This window comes from Vipera ursinii (genome assembly GCF_947247035.1).
Source record: "Vipera ursinii genome assembly, chromosome: 2".
In the NCBI taxonomy this organism is placed as follows: Eukaryota; Metazoa; Chordata; class Lepidosauria; order Squamata; family Viperidae; genus Vipera; species Vipera ursinii.
Window position 1 is genome coordinate 260,866,065 of NC_139513.1, and position 18,993 is coordinate 260,885,057.

At 36.9% G+C, this 18,993-nt stretch overlaps 1 protein-coding gene across 2 annotated transcripts in view; it reads right to left on the minus strand.

Moving 5' to 3' along the window:
• The window catches only part of MRPS27 (mitochondrial ribosomal protein S27), a 47,826-nt gene that overhangs the window by 12,394 nt on the left and 16,439 nt on the right, over positions 1-18,993 (minus strand). For both annotated transcript variants that reach the window (XM_083357272.1, XM_083357271.1), the window contains 2 exons: positions 5,812-5,926; positions 2,727-2,805 (listed from right to left, as the gene is read on the minus strand). In XM_083357272.1, the coding sequence (XP_083213398.1) occupies positions 2,727-2,805; positions 5,812-5,926 (194 nt within the window). The remainder of the gene's footprint in view (positions 1-2,726; positions 2,806-5,811; positions 5,927-18,993) is intronic.

The following is an 18,993-nucleotide window of genomic DNA, read 5'->3' on the forward strand; positions in this document are numbered from 1 at the left end:
GAATATATCGAACTGTTTATTTCAGATTAATATGACATAAACAGGTAATTAAAAATCCCAGTGACATCATGGGAAAAAATAAGCACTGTAAAAATTAACATCATTTCAAGCTTGATATATGTACTTGACTGGATTCCCATATTAATACTTCTAATATTCAAATTAAACACTATGTTAATGCCATTTATGAGATTTATAAATTAAGGGGAAATATCTTGGCTTTTTTTTACCTAAACTATCATTATCATCTGATTTTGAAATTTTAAATATTCCTCCTGTTCAGCTTCATTCCTGGGGATACAGTTGCAAGAAAAAGTATGTGAACCCTTTGGGATTACGTGGAGTTTTGAATGAATTGGCCATAAAATGCGCTCTAAACGTCATGTAAGTCACAACAATAGAAAAACACAGTCTGCTTAAAATAATACTACACAAACATTAGCTGTTGTCATGTTTTAATTGAACATAAGATGGAAACATTCACAGTGCAGGGTGGAAAAAATATGTGAACCCCTAGCCTAATGACTTCTCCAAGAGCTAATTGGAGCCAGGAGTGAGCCAACCTTGACTCCAACCAGTGTGATGATATTGGATGTGTTGCTGACAGCTGTCCTGCCCTTTAAAAACACACACCTATTTTGGGTTACTGGTCTCAAGAAGCACTGTCTGATGTGAACCATGCCTCGCAGAAAAGAGCTCTCAGAAGACCTACGATCAAGAATTGTTGACTTGCATGAAGCTGGAAAGGGTTACAAAAGTATCTCCAAAAGCCTTGATGTTCATGTGTCCATGGTAAGACAGACTGTCTACAAATGGAGAAAGTTTAGCACTGTTGCTACTCTCCCTAGGCGTGGTCGTCCTGTAAAAATGACTGCAAGAGCACAGTGCATAATGCTTAATGAGGTAAAGAAGAATCCTAGAGTGTCAGCTAAAGACCTACAGAAATCTCTGGCACATGCTAACATTTTTCGTGACACATCTACAATAAGGAAAACATTAAACAAGAATGGAGTTCATGGGAGGACACCACGGAGGAAGCCATTGCTGTCCAAAAAAAATATTGCAGCACGTTTGAAGTTTGCAAAAGAGCACCTGTATGTTCCACAGCACTACTGGCAAAATATACTGTGGACAGATGAAACCAAAATTGAGTTGTTTGGGAAAAACACACAACACTATGTGTGGAGAAAAAAAGGCACACCACACCAACATCAAAACCTCATCCCCACTGTAAAACATGGCGGAAGGAGCATCATGGTTTGGGGCTGCTTTGCTGCCTCAGGGCCTGGGCGGATTGTTGTCATTGATGGGAAAATGAATTCCAGAGTTTATCAGGACATTTTGCAGGAAAACGTACGACCATCTGTCCGCCAACTGAAGCTCCACAGAGGATGGGTGATGCAACAGGACAATGACCCAAAGCATACAAGTAATTCAACAAAACAATGACTTTAACAGAACAGAATACGCCTTCTGGAGTGGCCCAGTCAGAGTCCTGACCTCAACCCGATTGAAATGCTGTGGCATGACCTTAAGAGAGCGATTCACACCAGACATCCCAAGAATATTGCTACACTGAAACAGTTTTGTGAAGAGAAGTGGTCCAAAATTACTCCAGATCGTTGTACAGGTCTGATCTGCAACTACAGGAAACATTTGGTTGAGGTTATTGCTGCCAAAGAAGGGTCAACCAATTATTAAGTCCAAAGGTTCACATACTTTTTCCACCCTGCACTGTGAATGTTTCCATCTTATGTTCAATTAAAACATGACAACAGCTAATGTTTGTGTAGTATTATTTTAAGCAGACTGTGTTTTTCTATTGTTGTGACTTACGTGACGTTTAGAGCGCATTTTATGGCCAATTCATGCAAAACTCCACGTAATCCCAAAGGGTTCACATACTTTTTCTTGCAACTGTACATCTTGATTTTTCCTTTACTGCAATCCAGGAGATCACATCCAAAATTCATTATAAACTGATAATGCAACTCTCCAAGAGAAGTCCCATTTATTCATTATTATACTGTTGCTAGCATGAAATACTGCAAGGTAGATTTGGAAGATACTGGGAGGAAAATTCAATTGAGTTCCCTATTCATATGATATTATGGTCTTCCCACAACCTGAAAAAAAGAAGACTGGTTTGGCAAAGGGAATCTGAATTCCTAAAACTGCAGAACGGTAGTATATCCTATTCAAATATCTTCTGACTTCACAGTTTGATCTAATTCTTTGGGTAATATTCAAAAAAGACAAATTCATTATTCTGGAAATGTAAAATGATGGGGAGACACTCAACATATGAAATGGACTTGCACCACTATTATTCTGTTTTAATTTAATATCCCTAAGCTTGTTGTCCAAATTTTAATCACGTAATTGCAGGGATGCTGCAACAGTCATTAAGTGCGAGGATCAGTTGTACGTTTTCAGCGTTGTTGTAACTTTGAATGGTTACTAAACAAATGTTTGTATTTTGAGGGCTACCTATATATCTTTTTATGAGAAGAATTTATAGTCATTGCATTAATCTTGCCACCCGCTTTACTTCTGTTATCCTCTTCTCTTTAAAAAAAATCTATTCCTGAAATCATAGTAAATTAGTTGTAAAGAAATAGGCTCAAAATGGGCATGTCCAGGAATAAAGAAATGCACAATACATATTAAGGGTGAACTATTTAATATATAGTTTAATAAATTTTTAATAAATAGGTGTTCCTTACTTTCATAGTTATCATCTTTTATAAAAGAATCCAACAATAAATTGAAGGTAAAACTATCTGGAATTATTCCAAACTGTACCTGGGGAAAAAATGAGCAGAGAACAAAGTTGTGTTAATGCCATACTTTTAATAATTCTGAATAGTGGCTTGAATACATGACATGATTGAGCAAATCTAAAAAGATATCTATCAGTATGCATTCTGCTTCTATTTTCACCTTCATAGATGGACATGGGAACATAAGAAAGAATTTGCAGAGTAGCTTGTGCCTGAAGAAAACAGTTGTTGTACCCATTGGCTAGCACAGGCTTTGGATCAGTGTTTTTCAAACTAGGCTATAGGTTGGCGACCCGCGGCTCTGGAGCCGCATGCGGCTCTTTCAGCCTTCTCCTGCGGCTCCCAGTCGCCCTCCGCCATTTGCACAGAGAGAGACACAGAGGCACTTGTGCTTCCCTTCTCTCTCTCTCTCTCTGTGTGTGTATGTGTGTGTAAAAAGGAGAGTGGTCTCACGCTGTTCTCTGAGAAGCTGACAAGCTTATTGGGCGGGGCTCCTGCCTTTGCTGCATCTCCACAGGAAGCAGGAAGCAGCAGAAAGCAGGGTAGGAGAGCCAGCCCAATAAGAATGTGTGTTAGCTTGTCTGAGAACAGCATGAAGCCAACTTGCCAGGTGAGCAGAAGATTGGAGACGGAGAGAGGGGGGGAGAGGGAGAAAGAGAGGGTGAGAGAGGGAGGGCAAGGGCGAGAGAGAGAGAACTCATGCACAGCAGCCTCTATTTCTTTTTAATGAAACTCTTCAATCAAGCTCCCTTCCTTGTGTGTGCGCGCATGCGAGTTTTGCGGCTCCCAGTGTTTTTTTTTCTTTTGGGAAATGGGTCCAAGTGGCACTTCGAGTGTTTAAGGTTGCCGACCCCTGAACTAGGCAAAATTAAATTTTGTATCTTTCAGCTCCCAGCATTCTGGGGTTGAAGCACACACATCTTTTAAAGTTACCAAGTTTGAAAAATGCTACTTCAGCTCAGGCAGCATTAATTGACTTGCTTCAGGAAATTCATGACAGCTTTCCCGCCTCCCTTCAATTAAGCTAATAAAGAAGAGAGGCAGAACTATAAATCCAGCAGCCCTTATGCTATGTTTTCTTTTCATCATCAGAGATTAGGGTACATAACCATCCGGCTACATGAATGTACCCAGCCACTTTCTACTAGTGAACTTTTACAGGGAAATGAGTACTCTTATTTTTCATTAATCACAGGCATGAACTCCCACAGGAACATATATTTTCCAACATGCACTATATAAATGGATTTTCCATTCCAAGCCAAGGACAGATAGTATTCACAAATTTCTGCCATTTTATTTTGTTTCCTGCCAAGCTATGGCACACCAGGAAAGAACATGTTTTGTATCTTTTCATCCAAGCTTTTAAAACTTTTAGCAATAAGAACCATTTCCTTTAACTTCACATTGACACTGAAGTATCCTGGTGCTGCTGATGCAGGAGACCTCAAAAATTTAACTTGAGTGCCAGACAAAAACATAAGAAAGTAAGTATTTCCAGGAATGTGGCTCTTGGAGCACAAAAAAATGGCTCAGACAGATATTTCTGCTTTTGTTCCAAACAGTTCTCAACTACGTAAATAGAAATCATCCCTTCAAATGCTTACTGTGGTGGGTGCACTCTGATTAAATAAACCAAGCTATATATTAAATCCCGTAATAAACAAATTAATCACAATATAGGCCAAAGTGTTAAAGGTATTCACTGAAGGATTTTAGTGAGAGATAAGCAGGTTTTTAATTACCCTTACTGAAATCAAGATAGTATTTCTTTACATGGGCCAGATCATATCCATAATATGTAGAAAAGAAAGAGGACATAAAATGAAGAACTGTATCTGTCCACGATTTCAGCATAATTGATTGATGCCCTTTCTAAAAAGATACCATGACAAGTAAAAAAATAACTCTTACTGTAAATTTGAAAATAGCAAGGTAATCTTTCTATTGAGGAACCCAGATGCAGTTTGGAATATACAGTATTAACACATCCATTAATAGGATTAAATTATATATGTTCATTATTTCATTATTTGAGTAGTTGCAATCTAAGTATTATTTGCAAAAGATGCCCAGACTAGAAATATTTTCAATAACAATATTTTCTGATATCCAGATATATAGTTTGAGTGCTACAGAATGTGCACCCTGATTAAATGTTTTATATTAAAAATTAATGTCTACAAACATAGCCTACAATAACTATTTGTGAATCCTTGTTAAAATATACTAATTGTGATATTTAAAAGATAAAGAGAAATGAAGTGAGGAATTATAGTGTTCAGTGTTCAAATGAGAGTGAAAGATCACGTGTCACATTTCTCTAGTTCTAAAGTTATATTTAAATAAAAAATGATTATTTCGTATCAATTGGACACTTGCATATATTTTCAAAAAGAAATCAAAAGAAAGAACTAGATGTGTACAGCTCATTTTTGTAGATGTGGTACTTAATATAATAAGATGTGATATAATATAATAAGTGATATGATGCTCACCTGATGTGGCCCTATGCTGGGGGTCACTTCTATTCAACTATTTAGGTTGTTTTATATATTAATACTGTTCTAAAGAAATTATTTTCTTTTGTAGGTATTCTGGGTCTTTTGAATTAAATATTACTGGTTTGGAAAGAATCAAGTGGAAAATGGAAATAGAAACCATATGCATTCATGGTTGTAAAAAGTTACATTACAAGGACATCCATTCTCTCATCTATTATTTAATGGTCTGAAGAACTTACTTTTTGCTCCGCTTGGACCAGAATTTTTATCACCAGGAATCCCAATACGAGGACTGCAAATCCCAAATTCTGGACTGCACATAATGTATATAAACATTTCCCTTTTTTCCTTTTTCATTTTTTATGCATGCTAAGACTGGTATAAAAAATTAGTAATTTAATTGTGTAACATTAGTTTTGATAAGTACATGAGCAAAGTATGATTTTATAAAGACATTTGTTTTTCTCTGTTTTGTTACTTTTCTTTTTTTACATATAAAATAAAGTATAATAAAATTTAAAAACCTTGTTTTGTAGAGTATACAAAGCTTTGTCCTGTGCACCAAACTTAAGGCACTTCCTAATCCAGCTGTGGATGATCCAATCTCTTAAATAAAAGCAGTTAGGACTATGACGAAACCTAATGATGACAGAAACATCAAGAATTATGGAAGTTAATGTTGAATTTGTGATCCATATTGCCCATAACTGGTTCCGTTCAATACAGCCAATGCTTCTAATTTTAAAGGTGTATAATTTTCAATAAAATATTGAAACAGCTACTTTACTCAAAATGTAAGTCAACTGTATTTAAAATATTAAATGAGATTTTGCAAATTCCTAATTTTAAAGTTTTAATTACTTGGGGCCATTTCATACATCACAATCCAATTGCACCAGCTGTCAAATGGCAATCACAATCAATTCTGCCCATCAAGAAAATTACAGTATTTGAGAGATATGCAATTTGAAACATCTTTTGTCACTTTCTCACTTTACATTTTATATGAAGAACTGTTTAAATTCTAAAATTTAAATGAAAAGAATAATCAGATGTAATGCAATAGAAAGTCATAATTAGCCACCAGAAAATAAAAACCATGTAAAAGCAAACTAGATTCAAAGCAGCTTTCTTTATCAGGGACTCGCCACCAGAACCAACAATTATTCATATTAAAACACCATCTGGAATTATTTTTTTAGATCAATTAAATTGAGAAAATATGAAAATAATATATAAAAAATAAAAGGGTCATTTTAACAAACAATTGTTATACCTTCATCTGAAATGTTCCATTTAATTTTACTTTGTGCCAGTAGCCTTCGTAATTGCTTAATCCTCACTGGACAGTGTTGAACAGCTGGGAATTGCTTTTATTCCCCATTGTGACAGACTGTGACAAGCAGGTGAAAGATTTCAGCTGTGTCAGAAGAGGCAGCATAGCCCAGACATGGACAGCAAACAGTTCAAATGTTTAATTAGCTTGCATAAGTCAGCCTGGAAGCAATTTTTTGCAATGTTCAAGATTAAGCTTTTACCAATGACTGGCAGAAAGAACATATTTCTGAAATTTGTTTTCTTAGCTTTTGAATGGTTCAGCTACACGGAACATCACAGCTATCAAAATACAAGAGACAGAGAGAGAGAATATTCTGCAAACATCCTAATGTGATAGATGATGTTGTTATGGTTGCAGAAGGATCCGCCCTGAAATAATTAGTTCTCTGTAATGTATGATCATTAAAGGAAATTCTGCTTGACCAGAGGTCCTCTAGGGACTCTTTTCCTAAGTAGAGAAATCCTAGTAAGCTGTTCTGGAAGTGCAAAAAGCAGCTTTATCAACTGCACAAAGAGGTTGCTAAGAAGCTCGATTGCTAAAATGTCAATTTTAACCTAAGAAACTAACATCATGCAAAACCACCCAAAATGGAAGAAAGATAAATAGGCTGCCTCATCAAATATTATTGGATTAGTTGGTGAAAACGTCCGACAAAAATCAAGCTACTATGTTTTACCTATTGATTTCATAGCTGCAGAGATGACATTCGGGAGCAGTTGCTAGAGGTTTTTTTTCTGTTCAAGGAAGGATCCACTGCCAGTCTCCTATTTGCCTAGTGACTGTGGTTTGCTACTTCTTCTTATGGTTGCTGCTTCCATTGAACAAATTAATAGTGTGGAGAGCACTTGTTGAGCTTTCCTATCAGTCATCCAGATAGAAAACTGGGTGACTCATACCCATAAAGTGGCTTCAATTGTACACGGCAAAGTAAATGACCAATCTAAAATTCATATTCAGGATATGGAATGGTTGCAAAACATTTCACCTAAATAACCAATGATCAATAAAAACACTGTTGAAAACAATTCTAAAGTAAAATGATGATAATAGTTGCTCTGTAAAATAGATCCCAAGCATGAAATAAACATTTTGGGATACAAAATGGATAGTCTCAAGCCGTTCCGGGTAAACCATTTGAAGCAAGCTCAAAGGATAAAATCTCCTGGGATACAATCTATAAAAATGAACATTTTTCTCAGAGGAAGTCTTAATTTATTGCCAAAAGTGAACCAAAAGAAAAATACCACTGGCCGAACTGCTGAAATACCACAACATTTTAAGGCTACAGAGCTATTTTACAATGAATATCAGTGGTTTGCAAACTTGGATTATGAAAAGGAAGTCTTGGTTTAAATCACACAAAAACATACAATTATCTTAAATGTTCTAATTCCTCTTCATGAACTCTCATGCTCTTACTACATTCCTGAAGGACATAATTTTATCATTTCCATAATATTAAAGCTAGAAAATATGGTTAACTATCTAGAGTGTATCCCTATTTCGTGTCATAAGGTTTTCAGGGCAGACAACAGTTTAAAATAGGAAAAACCCAATTTAATAACAGAAAATAACTTGTAATGGGAGGAAAAAAAATTCCTAACCATGTCTTATGACTATCTGACCTACTGACTGAAGCCTTTAAATCAGAACTGGGTAAACATAAATTAGAATTTATTGCTCAATCTCCAAGTAGCTAATTCAGCCAGGATTTCTGAATTTTGGTTGTTCTAAAGCAGCGATAGAAATTTCACTCCTTTTACTTTTAATTATATTGCCACAATGGAAAGAAAGCATTACTGATGGTGGGGCATTAGTCAGAAGGTCTAATATTCTTTCATCTTTGTTACTCAGAACTAATTTGTGACTTCAAATTTCTTTAATTTTAAGTATGTCCAGCTATGATGGTTCCGCTGATTCTAGTAACTCAAAATAAATCTATAAATCACAGCTTTTTTGGCCACTGTGCTAAGAACCATATAATCTATAAATGACAAGGCCCAGGAATCCCTGCATCTAAATGACAGAGACCTTAGCCCATATCCCTTTTTTACAGAACATCAGGATGAATGAACAGTACTAACCCACAGATGCTAAAGCAGCCTGAAGCCAAACTGCAGCAGTATTTAACAGCAAGAAAGATCCTTCCATCTGAATGAGCATGCTTTCCAGAACATTTATCAGATTATTATAGCCACCATCCCTTTTCACTACTGTCAAGTGAATTTCACAGAATTGTCCCTTATGGCTGAAGGCTATATATATTACCAAGGAGAGAAGAGGTATGTTGTTCGGTGAATAGAGCCAAGATGTTATGTTCTGTTCCCAAGAAAGAAAGCTATGGCATGAAAGCACTGGCAACAAAATTGTGTGTGTGTGTGTGCATAGTTTAAGTGACTGACTGTTCCTTCTTTTCAAATTAATTTCATAATACACAGACTCACTGAAAATCAAGTTATCAAGATCCATTTGGTTGATCTAATTGCTTGACATACTTCCACTTGAACTCTGATATTAAGAACAAAAAAGATTTTATATTTGTTTTCATTAGAGGATTGCTTAAAAATTGCTTGCAGGAAACATAAGTTATATGCCATCAAACTGAATTATGATTTGATGTATCAGTTATCTAATTGGTATTGATTGATTTGCTAGTTACACAATATGATTAAAATATGAATAACTGAATCCCATTATAAAGCAGAAAGAATATTATGATCCCCAAAGTCACTGAAGAACACATGCAGGGGATGGTAGATTCACACATAATCATCTCAGCTGGATTGCAGGATCAGGTACAAGAAGAAAAACAGATGTCATAGCTAATTAAATTATTGGCATGCATACAACTGCATGTATACAAGGGTCTGCATATGCAATGATTAGAAATATATAAGTTGTATATATGTAACAATGTAAAACAAACCATTCACCATAGTGATTTATTTAAGGTTAAATTGTTAGACTATTCATAATTTCCTGTAAAAAAAAGCCAACTCAGATCATGAAAAAGAGAACTGTTTCAAGCCTTCGTTTATCTTTTTGCTGCTATATGGTTCCCTTCAACAAATCAGCATTTAAATAATGTAAGAGGTGTGCCTTTTACTGAATCACCACCTCTTAAGAGATTTTCAAGTAGTATAATGTGAAAACAAAAAGTTGAATTCCTTTGAACATGACATTTAAATAATTATACTTCATTGATTTTCATTATTTAACATTATTAAATATGATTATTTGAAATATTTATACAGCATATATTTGCACTGCATTTCTCTGATAACTTTTTTAAAAGTATCATAACACACTCAGTCATTTTGAAGCATTTGGCAAATATTTCTTTCTTCCTGAAACAAATTTGTATCACTACCTAATTAGATATAAAATCAGTTACAAATATAAAGATGTAAGAAGAGAGATTCTGATAAATAGCTGAGAGACCGAGTCTGATGAATACTGCTTTGTAATTTCAATCTTCCCACTAGCTGTCTTGATTAAGAGTATTCTTCTCAATTTGGCTCCACACAAGCAAAGCTGAAAGAGAAATCTGTTTATTTATCGTAAAGAAACTTTCCCTCAACTGGCGCTCTACAGATCTAAATACAGATCCAACTTTCCCAACTGATATAGATCAGGGCTGTCAAACTTGCAACGTCACGTGACGTGTCACAATGTATTGCAACTTTTATTCCCGTTCCCTGCAATGGGGTGGGGGCAGTTTTGGCATGACGCATCTGGCTCGCGGGCCGGCAGTTTGACACCCCTGGTATAGATACTATGTTGTCTGGGGATGAAGAAAGATATAATTCAGGATTGGGCAAATTTAATCCAGCCTGAAACTGCACATATTTTCCTTTCTATTTCTGGGTTTGGAGGTTGGCCATCAAAACAGTGATGATAATAGAGAAGAAAGTGAAATATTTTTTTATCCTTTTTTATTTTGGATCTGAGGGATTCTTGAGGAAAGATTTGTCAAAATGGTTTCAAGTGTTTGTGAAAAAAAATATTTATTCTGAAAACTGCTATTTTATCAAAAAAATTTGATGGCATGATCAGTGATCCTTGATGGTACCAGACTGACAAAAGTTCAATGATGAACTGGTATAACACATTAGGATACAATCAAGTTGGAGAGGTCTGTTGTACATTATTGGGCCCAATTACTAATAATATGTCTCTCAGGATGTGCAGTCTTCCCTAAAGAACCAATACTCAATTCAGTTTCTTTCAGCCTCACCAAAGAGACCAGTTAGGAAACATCGACCGATAGGCTAATTCTACTTTATTGTAAAGATACATTAATAGAATCTTGGAAGTCTGATTGTACAGTTCTGCACAGCACAGAGGCAATGCAGTCAGTTGGCAATTCAAACAGTCCTTTAATTGCTCCAAATTTTCCCCAAATGCTCCGTTTCTGGCAAGCCTCCAATGAAAGAAAACACACACACACACCTTCAGCTAACTCTGGCTGCAAGTAGTTTCACATACAGTCTGATTAGAAGAGGAATTTACTCAAGGCCACAGAGATAACAAGGAATAAAACATACATCATAAACCTAATGAGTCTGTGTGAATACAAGCTTGTCTGAGCAGTTTCAAAAGAGAATATAAAATATAGTCCGAGGTCTTTAAACATTTAAGTAACATTGTCAGTCAGTCCAATAGTCAGAGTTCCAGGTTTCCAAGCAGAAGTCACAGAACAAGAGATCAGCAACAACAGACAAAACTCCAAGGAATCAGCGTTTGTTCCCAACAAATGCCCCTCCCCACAGCGTCTCCTTAAATCTCAGTCTCCAGGTGTGGCTTGTGGAGAGGGGCGGGATGCTCTCCTCCCAAGTAATTGAGCCTGCCTGCATTGTTCCCTCCTTCTCTCCACCCTCCGTGCTGTAGGATCAGGTGGGGGTGGCTCTTGCTCATCGCCTGAACTCTGTCTCTCCTGTTCATCCTGTCCCAATCCTGAAGGGCCCTGGCCTGCCTTGGCCTGCTCTTTCCCACATTCCTCTGAAGCCACACTTTCCTTTGCCCTGCATAGGGTCCCGTTCCAGCTCATTTTCCTCTGCAGATTCAGGCTCCGACAGAGGCATGGCAAGTTCTCCTACCATCATCTTCACAGCCTGATAACTTAAGGAAGGTCCTCTCTGAGCCTCTTGTTTTGCTCATTAAGCAGCTATATGCTATGCTCCCACTTACCTTACCATTCCCCAGGGAGCCTATCTTCACTCGGTCTCCCAAAGTCATTCCCACATATTACAATTTCTGAAACATTTTCTATTTTACCTTGATTTTATGTAAACAACATTCAGTAACTGCTATGTTAGATATTTTGCACACACATTTGCATGCACACAAACACAGAATCAGTTGAAAAAGTATTAAGTGTCTCTCTGTTCCCTTCCAAAACAGGATATAATTAAACTGTCTCTCTGCTCCTTGAATAGGGTGTAATTAGGTTGTGTTCAGGGCCCCAAGTCAAGAGAAAGAAGCATTCAATCTACAATAACTAGGAATATAGAACGTATCTTACGTTTATAAATCAAGGCAAAAGATAAACATAAATTGAATGAAAAGGTAGCCTCTACTACATTTTATATGCTGAATGGGACAATCAGGAGCTTTCTCTGTGGTTTTCTCCTATTTGTACCCCTCTAATTTCTAATAATCTATTGTTGGAGACAGCATATCAAGCATATTTTAATACTAACACCCAGCAAACAATAAATTACTTCTCAGAACCAGCAAACTGGTTGCTATTTTTTAAATTCCTAATTCAGCAAGGCAGTACAATTACGTAAATGACATCACACACATTACAGTGTAGCTTTTCAGACCCATATACAATGAGATCTAAAACCTTCAGATAACTATATTTAAAAAGCTCCCTACTTTTATGGAAGAGAACATTGGAAAGGTTGTGTAACCCAAGCAAGGCAAAATGTTATACAGTACAAGTAGTCCTTGACTTACAACCATTCATTTAACAACTGTTCAAAGTTACAACTGAACTGAAAAAAGTGACTTATGACTGGTTCTTGTGCTTACAACTATCAGAGCATCACCATGAAAATTTGGGCACTAAGCAACTAACATGTATTTATGGCAGTTACAGTATCCTAATGTCATTTGATCGCCATATGTGACCTTCCCTCTTGGCTTCTGACAAGCAAAGTCAATGGGAGAAGCCACAGAACAACATGATTCACTTAATAATGGCAATGATTTGCTTAACAGCATGGCAAAAAAGGTCACAAAATTGAGCACAATTTACTTAACTGCCTTGCTTAAGAAATTCTGATCCAAATTATGGTTGTAACTAGAGGACTGCCTATAACTGAATTTCAGACACCCATTTACTATTATATATATCCCACTTTTACTATTTTTATAAATAGTTATAAATAATTGAAGGTGGTGGACATATATAAAAATCCCTCCTATTTTCCTCACAACAATAATTATGTGAAGTGACTAGGACTGAGGGTGACTGGCCCAAACTCATCCAGCTGAGTTTCATGCCTAAAACAGGATTATAGCTCACAGTCTCCTGGTTTCTAGCCTAGTGTCTTAATCACTAGGTCAGGGGTTCCCAACTGGGGGTGCTTGCACCCCCTGGGGGTGCAGGAAGATATTCCAGGGGGTGTGAAAACTTTTCAAAATTATAGTATATATGCATAATTATTTCAAACTTTTGTAAGGGGTGTGAGAATATATCAGAAGCATTCTAGGGGTGTGGGGTATAGAAAAGGTTGGGAGCAGTAGATCAAACTGGCTCTTTGAATGTGACTAAATAAATTAAAATAGGCATACGGTAATCACCTGCCACTGCTAACTTTTCAGACACTGAGAAAGGAAGACTGGAATATGAACATACGAAGGATTTTCCCCCAGTATCGGAAGCACTGAAATGCTTCTGTGGTGAAAAGATTTGCCAGTGATATCACTGTTGCCCATGGGATGTCCAGTTGGGGGCTCCCTTTGTGTCCCCATAAAGTTGCCCACCGAAGTGGCACCCATTAATCTATTCAGTCGCCCACTTTCAAACTGCTGGGTCGGTAGAAGCTGGAGTGTGTGACGGGAACTTACCCTGAGCCTGTCAATCTGCAGCCCAGTGTTCTAACCTCGTGAGCCACTGTGCTTCATGAAGTACAATTACATCAGTTCTCTGCACCAACTGCTACAGAATTGGGTGACAAAGCATGCCAGAGGATCCTTGAAGCATTCTCCATCTGATAAAACAGATAGCATTCCCAGAATTCCTGCAATTACCGCTGTGTTTTTCATTGGCAGGAATACCTGGAAAAAGCAAAACTGCAACTCCCTATGGGCTTTTGAAAGAAATATCGAAGGAACTACTTTCAGAGCGAACCAATTTAAGTTTTTTCTTCTCTAAGCATGACTTTCAATGGAAAGTTTCCAGAAAGAATGCCATCAGCGATTTAATTATATTTTCATCAGACTCTTGATTGGGCAGGGAAGCAAAGGACGGCCCATACACAGAGGGCTATGTACAATGTGACTAGAAGGAGAAGAAACTGTAAGGGTCAAGAATTGAGGCGAAGGAAGACAAGAAAGACACTGTAAGGCATTGATAAAGAACACAGACAGAATAAAAAGGTAACCGGCAATGAGGAACAAAGTTGTGTAAAGTGGAAGCAAGTGGAGGCAAGAAAGATCTTGTTCTTTTTCACTTTTAATCATTTATGATACTAACAGAAAAGCTTTCTTTAATCCATAAACATTCATTAGACTTAATCTCCCACAATTCTTAGCAATAGGTTTACTGAATGAAGAATTTTGAAAATTAGATAACACAATTGGAGGATGTCCAGGTTAGGGAATCTGACAGAAAGAATGATCAAAAAGGGAAAAAATGAGGGTCATTTCCTATTATTTAATTAGGAAAAAGATTTCGATATTCAACCAGTTGAGTGATCCAAAGAAAACAATTATCCCTATCCATTAATGAGTTAAGATGTGCAATCTTAACAGAAGGTGTAAGCTAATAAACTTATCATTGATCATTTCAGCAATTTTAAATTTAAGCAATAAGTAAATGTGGGAAACCTGGAATTAAGTACTAAAGCGACTTGTTTTTTTTAATGTTCGGTTACTAATTTTTAACTGAAATACTTTATGAAATCAGGGGACAATACAGCAATTTACAAGACCTAAAAGTGTTATTTTTTAGAAATAAATTCAGCTAATGATCAGGGAAATACTTTTTTTTCAATATTAAACCAAAATTATGTTTCCTTTATATGGATCTTAAAAGTTTTGTTCAGTGCCACCATGTGGTAATTTTTTGTACTGATATGCTCAAATACAATCGTTTATGAGGCATCAATTTCAACATTGTATACAGGAATACTTCTGATTTTAATATTTTCTTTGCATTCTCAAATGCTGCATGAATTAACCGAAATTAAAGAAGATGGAGAGACTATTTTTTTGAAATCTAATAAAACATTACAGATTGAGAATATACATGTGCTGTGTTCTGGTCTGGTCCAATCCCGGAAGTATACGAGTGAGATGTACTCAAAGTGAAATATAAATCAGTAGAACCGCTCCAGTTTATGCTCACTGTGAGTCTTTGCATACTCATGCATGTGTGAAGCATTTGGAGAAGTGATTTTTCAAAGCAGCTAGTGCAAACAAAATGCTCCTGTTTGAGGTACTGAAGCAGATAGGTCAGAAAGCCATATGTGGCTTTTGGGAAGACTTTTCCAGCCTCCCCATGCACAACTGTTTTGCTAGTATTCTCGACAGCAGTGTTGTCTATGCGTGCACAGTCTAGGCAATGGTTGAGGCAGCTGTTTTGAGCCTTCCATGGATCCAGATCCTTACAGCTGTCTCCATGCTGTGAGGAGGGGCACTTTGTTCATGCCAACAGGCTTGGCTTTCTGTAGTTTTCCATAGTCCTGGTATATATTCATTTACTTTCATAAAAAAGCATTTTTGTTTGCTTCAGAGTCTAAAATGATTTGAGAAAAAACAAGAAAGCAAATATATATTCCAAACAACTAAAAATAAGCTGGTCTCTTGGAACAATTCAGATTTGCCTCCCTTTCCAAATGCAATTCAAAGCAGCACATTAAAGGCTGAGCTTCAAAAATGCTAGTTCTTCCTTCCATGCATATTTTTAGGTACAAAGCTTAATGATCAAATAGAATCTAGGCAGGCTTAACTTAGAGGATTTGGAAGGATGTCACCTAGAAACCTCCTTTGTCTGCCAGTGCAAGCTCTAAGCAGTGGGAGAAAAAGCCTAGAGGCGCTTACTGATCATGCATCTCCATCAAAGAAAACGGCCTCACAAAGCTGGTTGCTCCTTGAAGGCTCCTTTTTAATCATGCATAACCAAAGGAAGCTTTCCTTTTGTCACTCAGCCTATGTCAACCCTACGTCCCATTTGTATGGCATGCATGTACGTGCCTGTACTTCTTTTCAAGCCTTTGTCTCTGCAACCCATGAGCTCTTACAATAAAGGACTCCCTACACTTGTTAACCTGGGTGACTCTAAACCCTGCAAAACAGGAAAAGGAAACATATTCTGGATTTATTTAAAAATAATCCACTTATACTTGGGGAACTAGCCCACCCCCTATACATATCTTTTTTTTTAAAAAGGCATGTTAAATGGGATGCTTCAAACAGAAACAGAAAGTATTGTTTCCCTCCAGTAATCAGCTATGAAATCAGAGGCAGGAAAGAGGAAACAAAGAATCTCAAAACATTCTGTTCTTTTTTTTTTAAGGGCAAATAAAAAGCAACTTTTTCTCCTTCTCCTGCCTTATCACGATAGTCACTGACGGTTTTTCAATCAATATATCACAGAAGTTCAATAATAATTTGCTCTTTGGGAAAAAGATGTTGAAACTAGTTAATTTTAAAATAATAAAAAAGTATTATTTCCAGCCTGTATACAAACAACACTATTTTCATTATATTTATTTCGATTCCATTTTTTTTTAAAAAATTATCAAAACATAAAATACAAAGAAAAATGAAAATAGTGGAAAATTTCTTGAGGATGAAATGCTTTACAAAGGTAAAGTGAGAAATATTTAGGTTTAAACAAACCTATTGATAGTCAAACAAAAATCAATAAAGATTTCCACTATTGATGCCATTTCATTGAAAATGAGTGGATTTTAAAAAAATGTAATAACCTAATATGTGCACTATAATAGATCAAGGAAAGCACTAGAGAACAGTGGGGGGGGAACTGTTGCTATAGCAACCTGGTAAGAGATACTCCCAGCATGACCACAATACAGTAACTTTAAAGTAACATTCCAGCTAAACCATTTTCTTAATATTATATCAAGCTTTTTTTCCCCCTTCTCTTTTCAACTCAATAGAAATTTGGAAAGATTTTACGTAAAATGAGATTATTGGGCACACTGTTTGTCCACCATCAGGATAACTCTCAGAAAACTGAACAGAATGGGTCCACATTTGGTACTATATGATGGATGAAAACAAGAAAAGTGAGGTTGAAAATGAGTTGGATCTCTCTTGGGCAAGTGGAGACAAACATTAAAGGAAAAAAATCCCCAACGCATCCCGATGGGAGAACTAACTGGGTAAGTCTTGGAACGCTGCCAGCTGCTCTCTTCTAAGCCCCCCCCTAGCTTCCCCCTGGTCCCATGGCCCAGAGCAGAGCATGTGCACTGACCCCATGCTTCCTAGGGCACAAATACACAAACATACAGATGCAATACAAGTGGAAGGAAGCAACATACAGAGACACAGACAAACTATGGAAGAAATTATGGATCCCTCCGAGGGCCATTACTAGTAAAGGGGTTGGAAAAAATTCCATAAGCCACAGTATGCAAGTTGTCGCTGTCTTATTGTTGACCCACATTTACAGAATATTTAAATTCCTACTTTGTAATGTATAGTGTACGGTATTGTAACATTAATAACACAATATCAACAATGACAAAAATTTGTATTTCTGCTGAAGCTAAAAAAATGTTTTAGTTAATATCTATAAGCCTTAAAAACAATCAAGATGGGTTATGGCAGGGGTCCCCAAACCCTGGCCCACTACCAGGCCATAGCTTATTTGGAATTGAGCTGTGTGAGTTGCTGGCTGGAGCGCGCGGCTCAACTTCTGTGAGTGGCAGGCCGGCAGGCGCTTGCACATATGCACACCACCCTGCTGCTCATGCTGACCTGCCACTTGCACAAGGGCTGCATGCATGCTTGTGTCGGCATGCCATTCACATGTGCATGGTCGAACAGCCTGGTTCCTCTCCCCCCCCCAGCTGGGCCGCCAAACCACAAAGGTTGGGGAACACTGGGTTATGGTTTACCAGCCAGTCTATTCAGCCATACTTTTCTTAACCAGTTCTTCGCTATAATAAACATTTTGTGCTGCTACCCTTAAATATAAATGAGCACTTCTGCTCATAACCCAACCACCAGTAAACAAATGTAATGCTTACACCAACCTACAGAATCAAAGATTCATATTGCAAACATGTTGTGAGGCATCAATCAGCATGTCACAAATGTTTAAAGGCCTTTGAAAATTGGACAACAGTTTATGTAAAAGTGCAAGAAGAGCAAGTGAGTGAGAAATCTCAAAACATCTTAATATTTATACAAAGTATACATGCATAAGGCATGATTTCCATCAATTCTAAATCACAATGGCTTATTTTTTAAAAAAATCACATTTTCTTAACCCACTTTATTTAATTCCATACCCTTCAAAAGATACTGAGTTCAAATGCTCTGTTTTCACATGTGTAACAAATACATTTGCATCACTTACTTCTTTGTACTTTACCATTTAAGATTAGAACACATGGCAACCCTTATGAAATGTTTCAATGTGCTGGGATGTAGGTTCATTCCATTCCTTTTATTATTTATAGTTGAATTCGGCTGGCATCAGCCGTTGTTTTGGGGGGGAGGGAAACTTTGCATACCATCTAGAAAACTTTTTCATAAAGTTTTTCATACATGAAAACAACTCTTTGGCACTGAAACAAAATAGGAGAAATTGCCATTGCCATTAATCCAAAATACAGCCAAGGTTTAAACCATGTTAGTGCAATTTGTCCCATCTTCCCTCCTCCATTAATGTGAGGCAAGGCAGCTGCTCCTGTACCCATCACTTCTAACCATTTGATCTTCTAATTCTTCACTATGACAACCATATTCTCTAATGTATGCCTACCCCCAGCATAGCACCAAATGTAAAATGTCAGAAATATAATGAAGGGGATGAAATGTCAAGAAAACTAAATGACAGCCTTGAATTAAAAACACATATTGTTGACAATTCATGGCATACTCTTTTACATTTCAAACACAGATTAAGGACACATGGACCCAGGCTTGTGATGTTTCA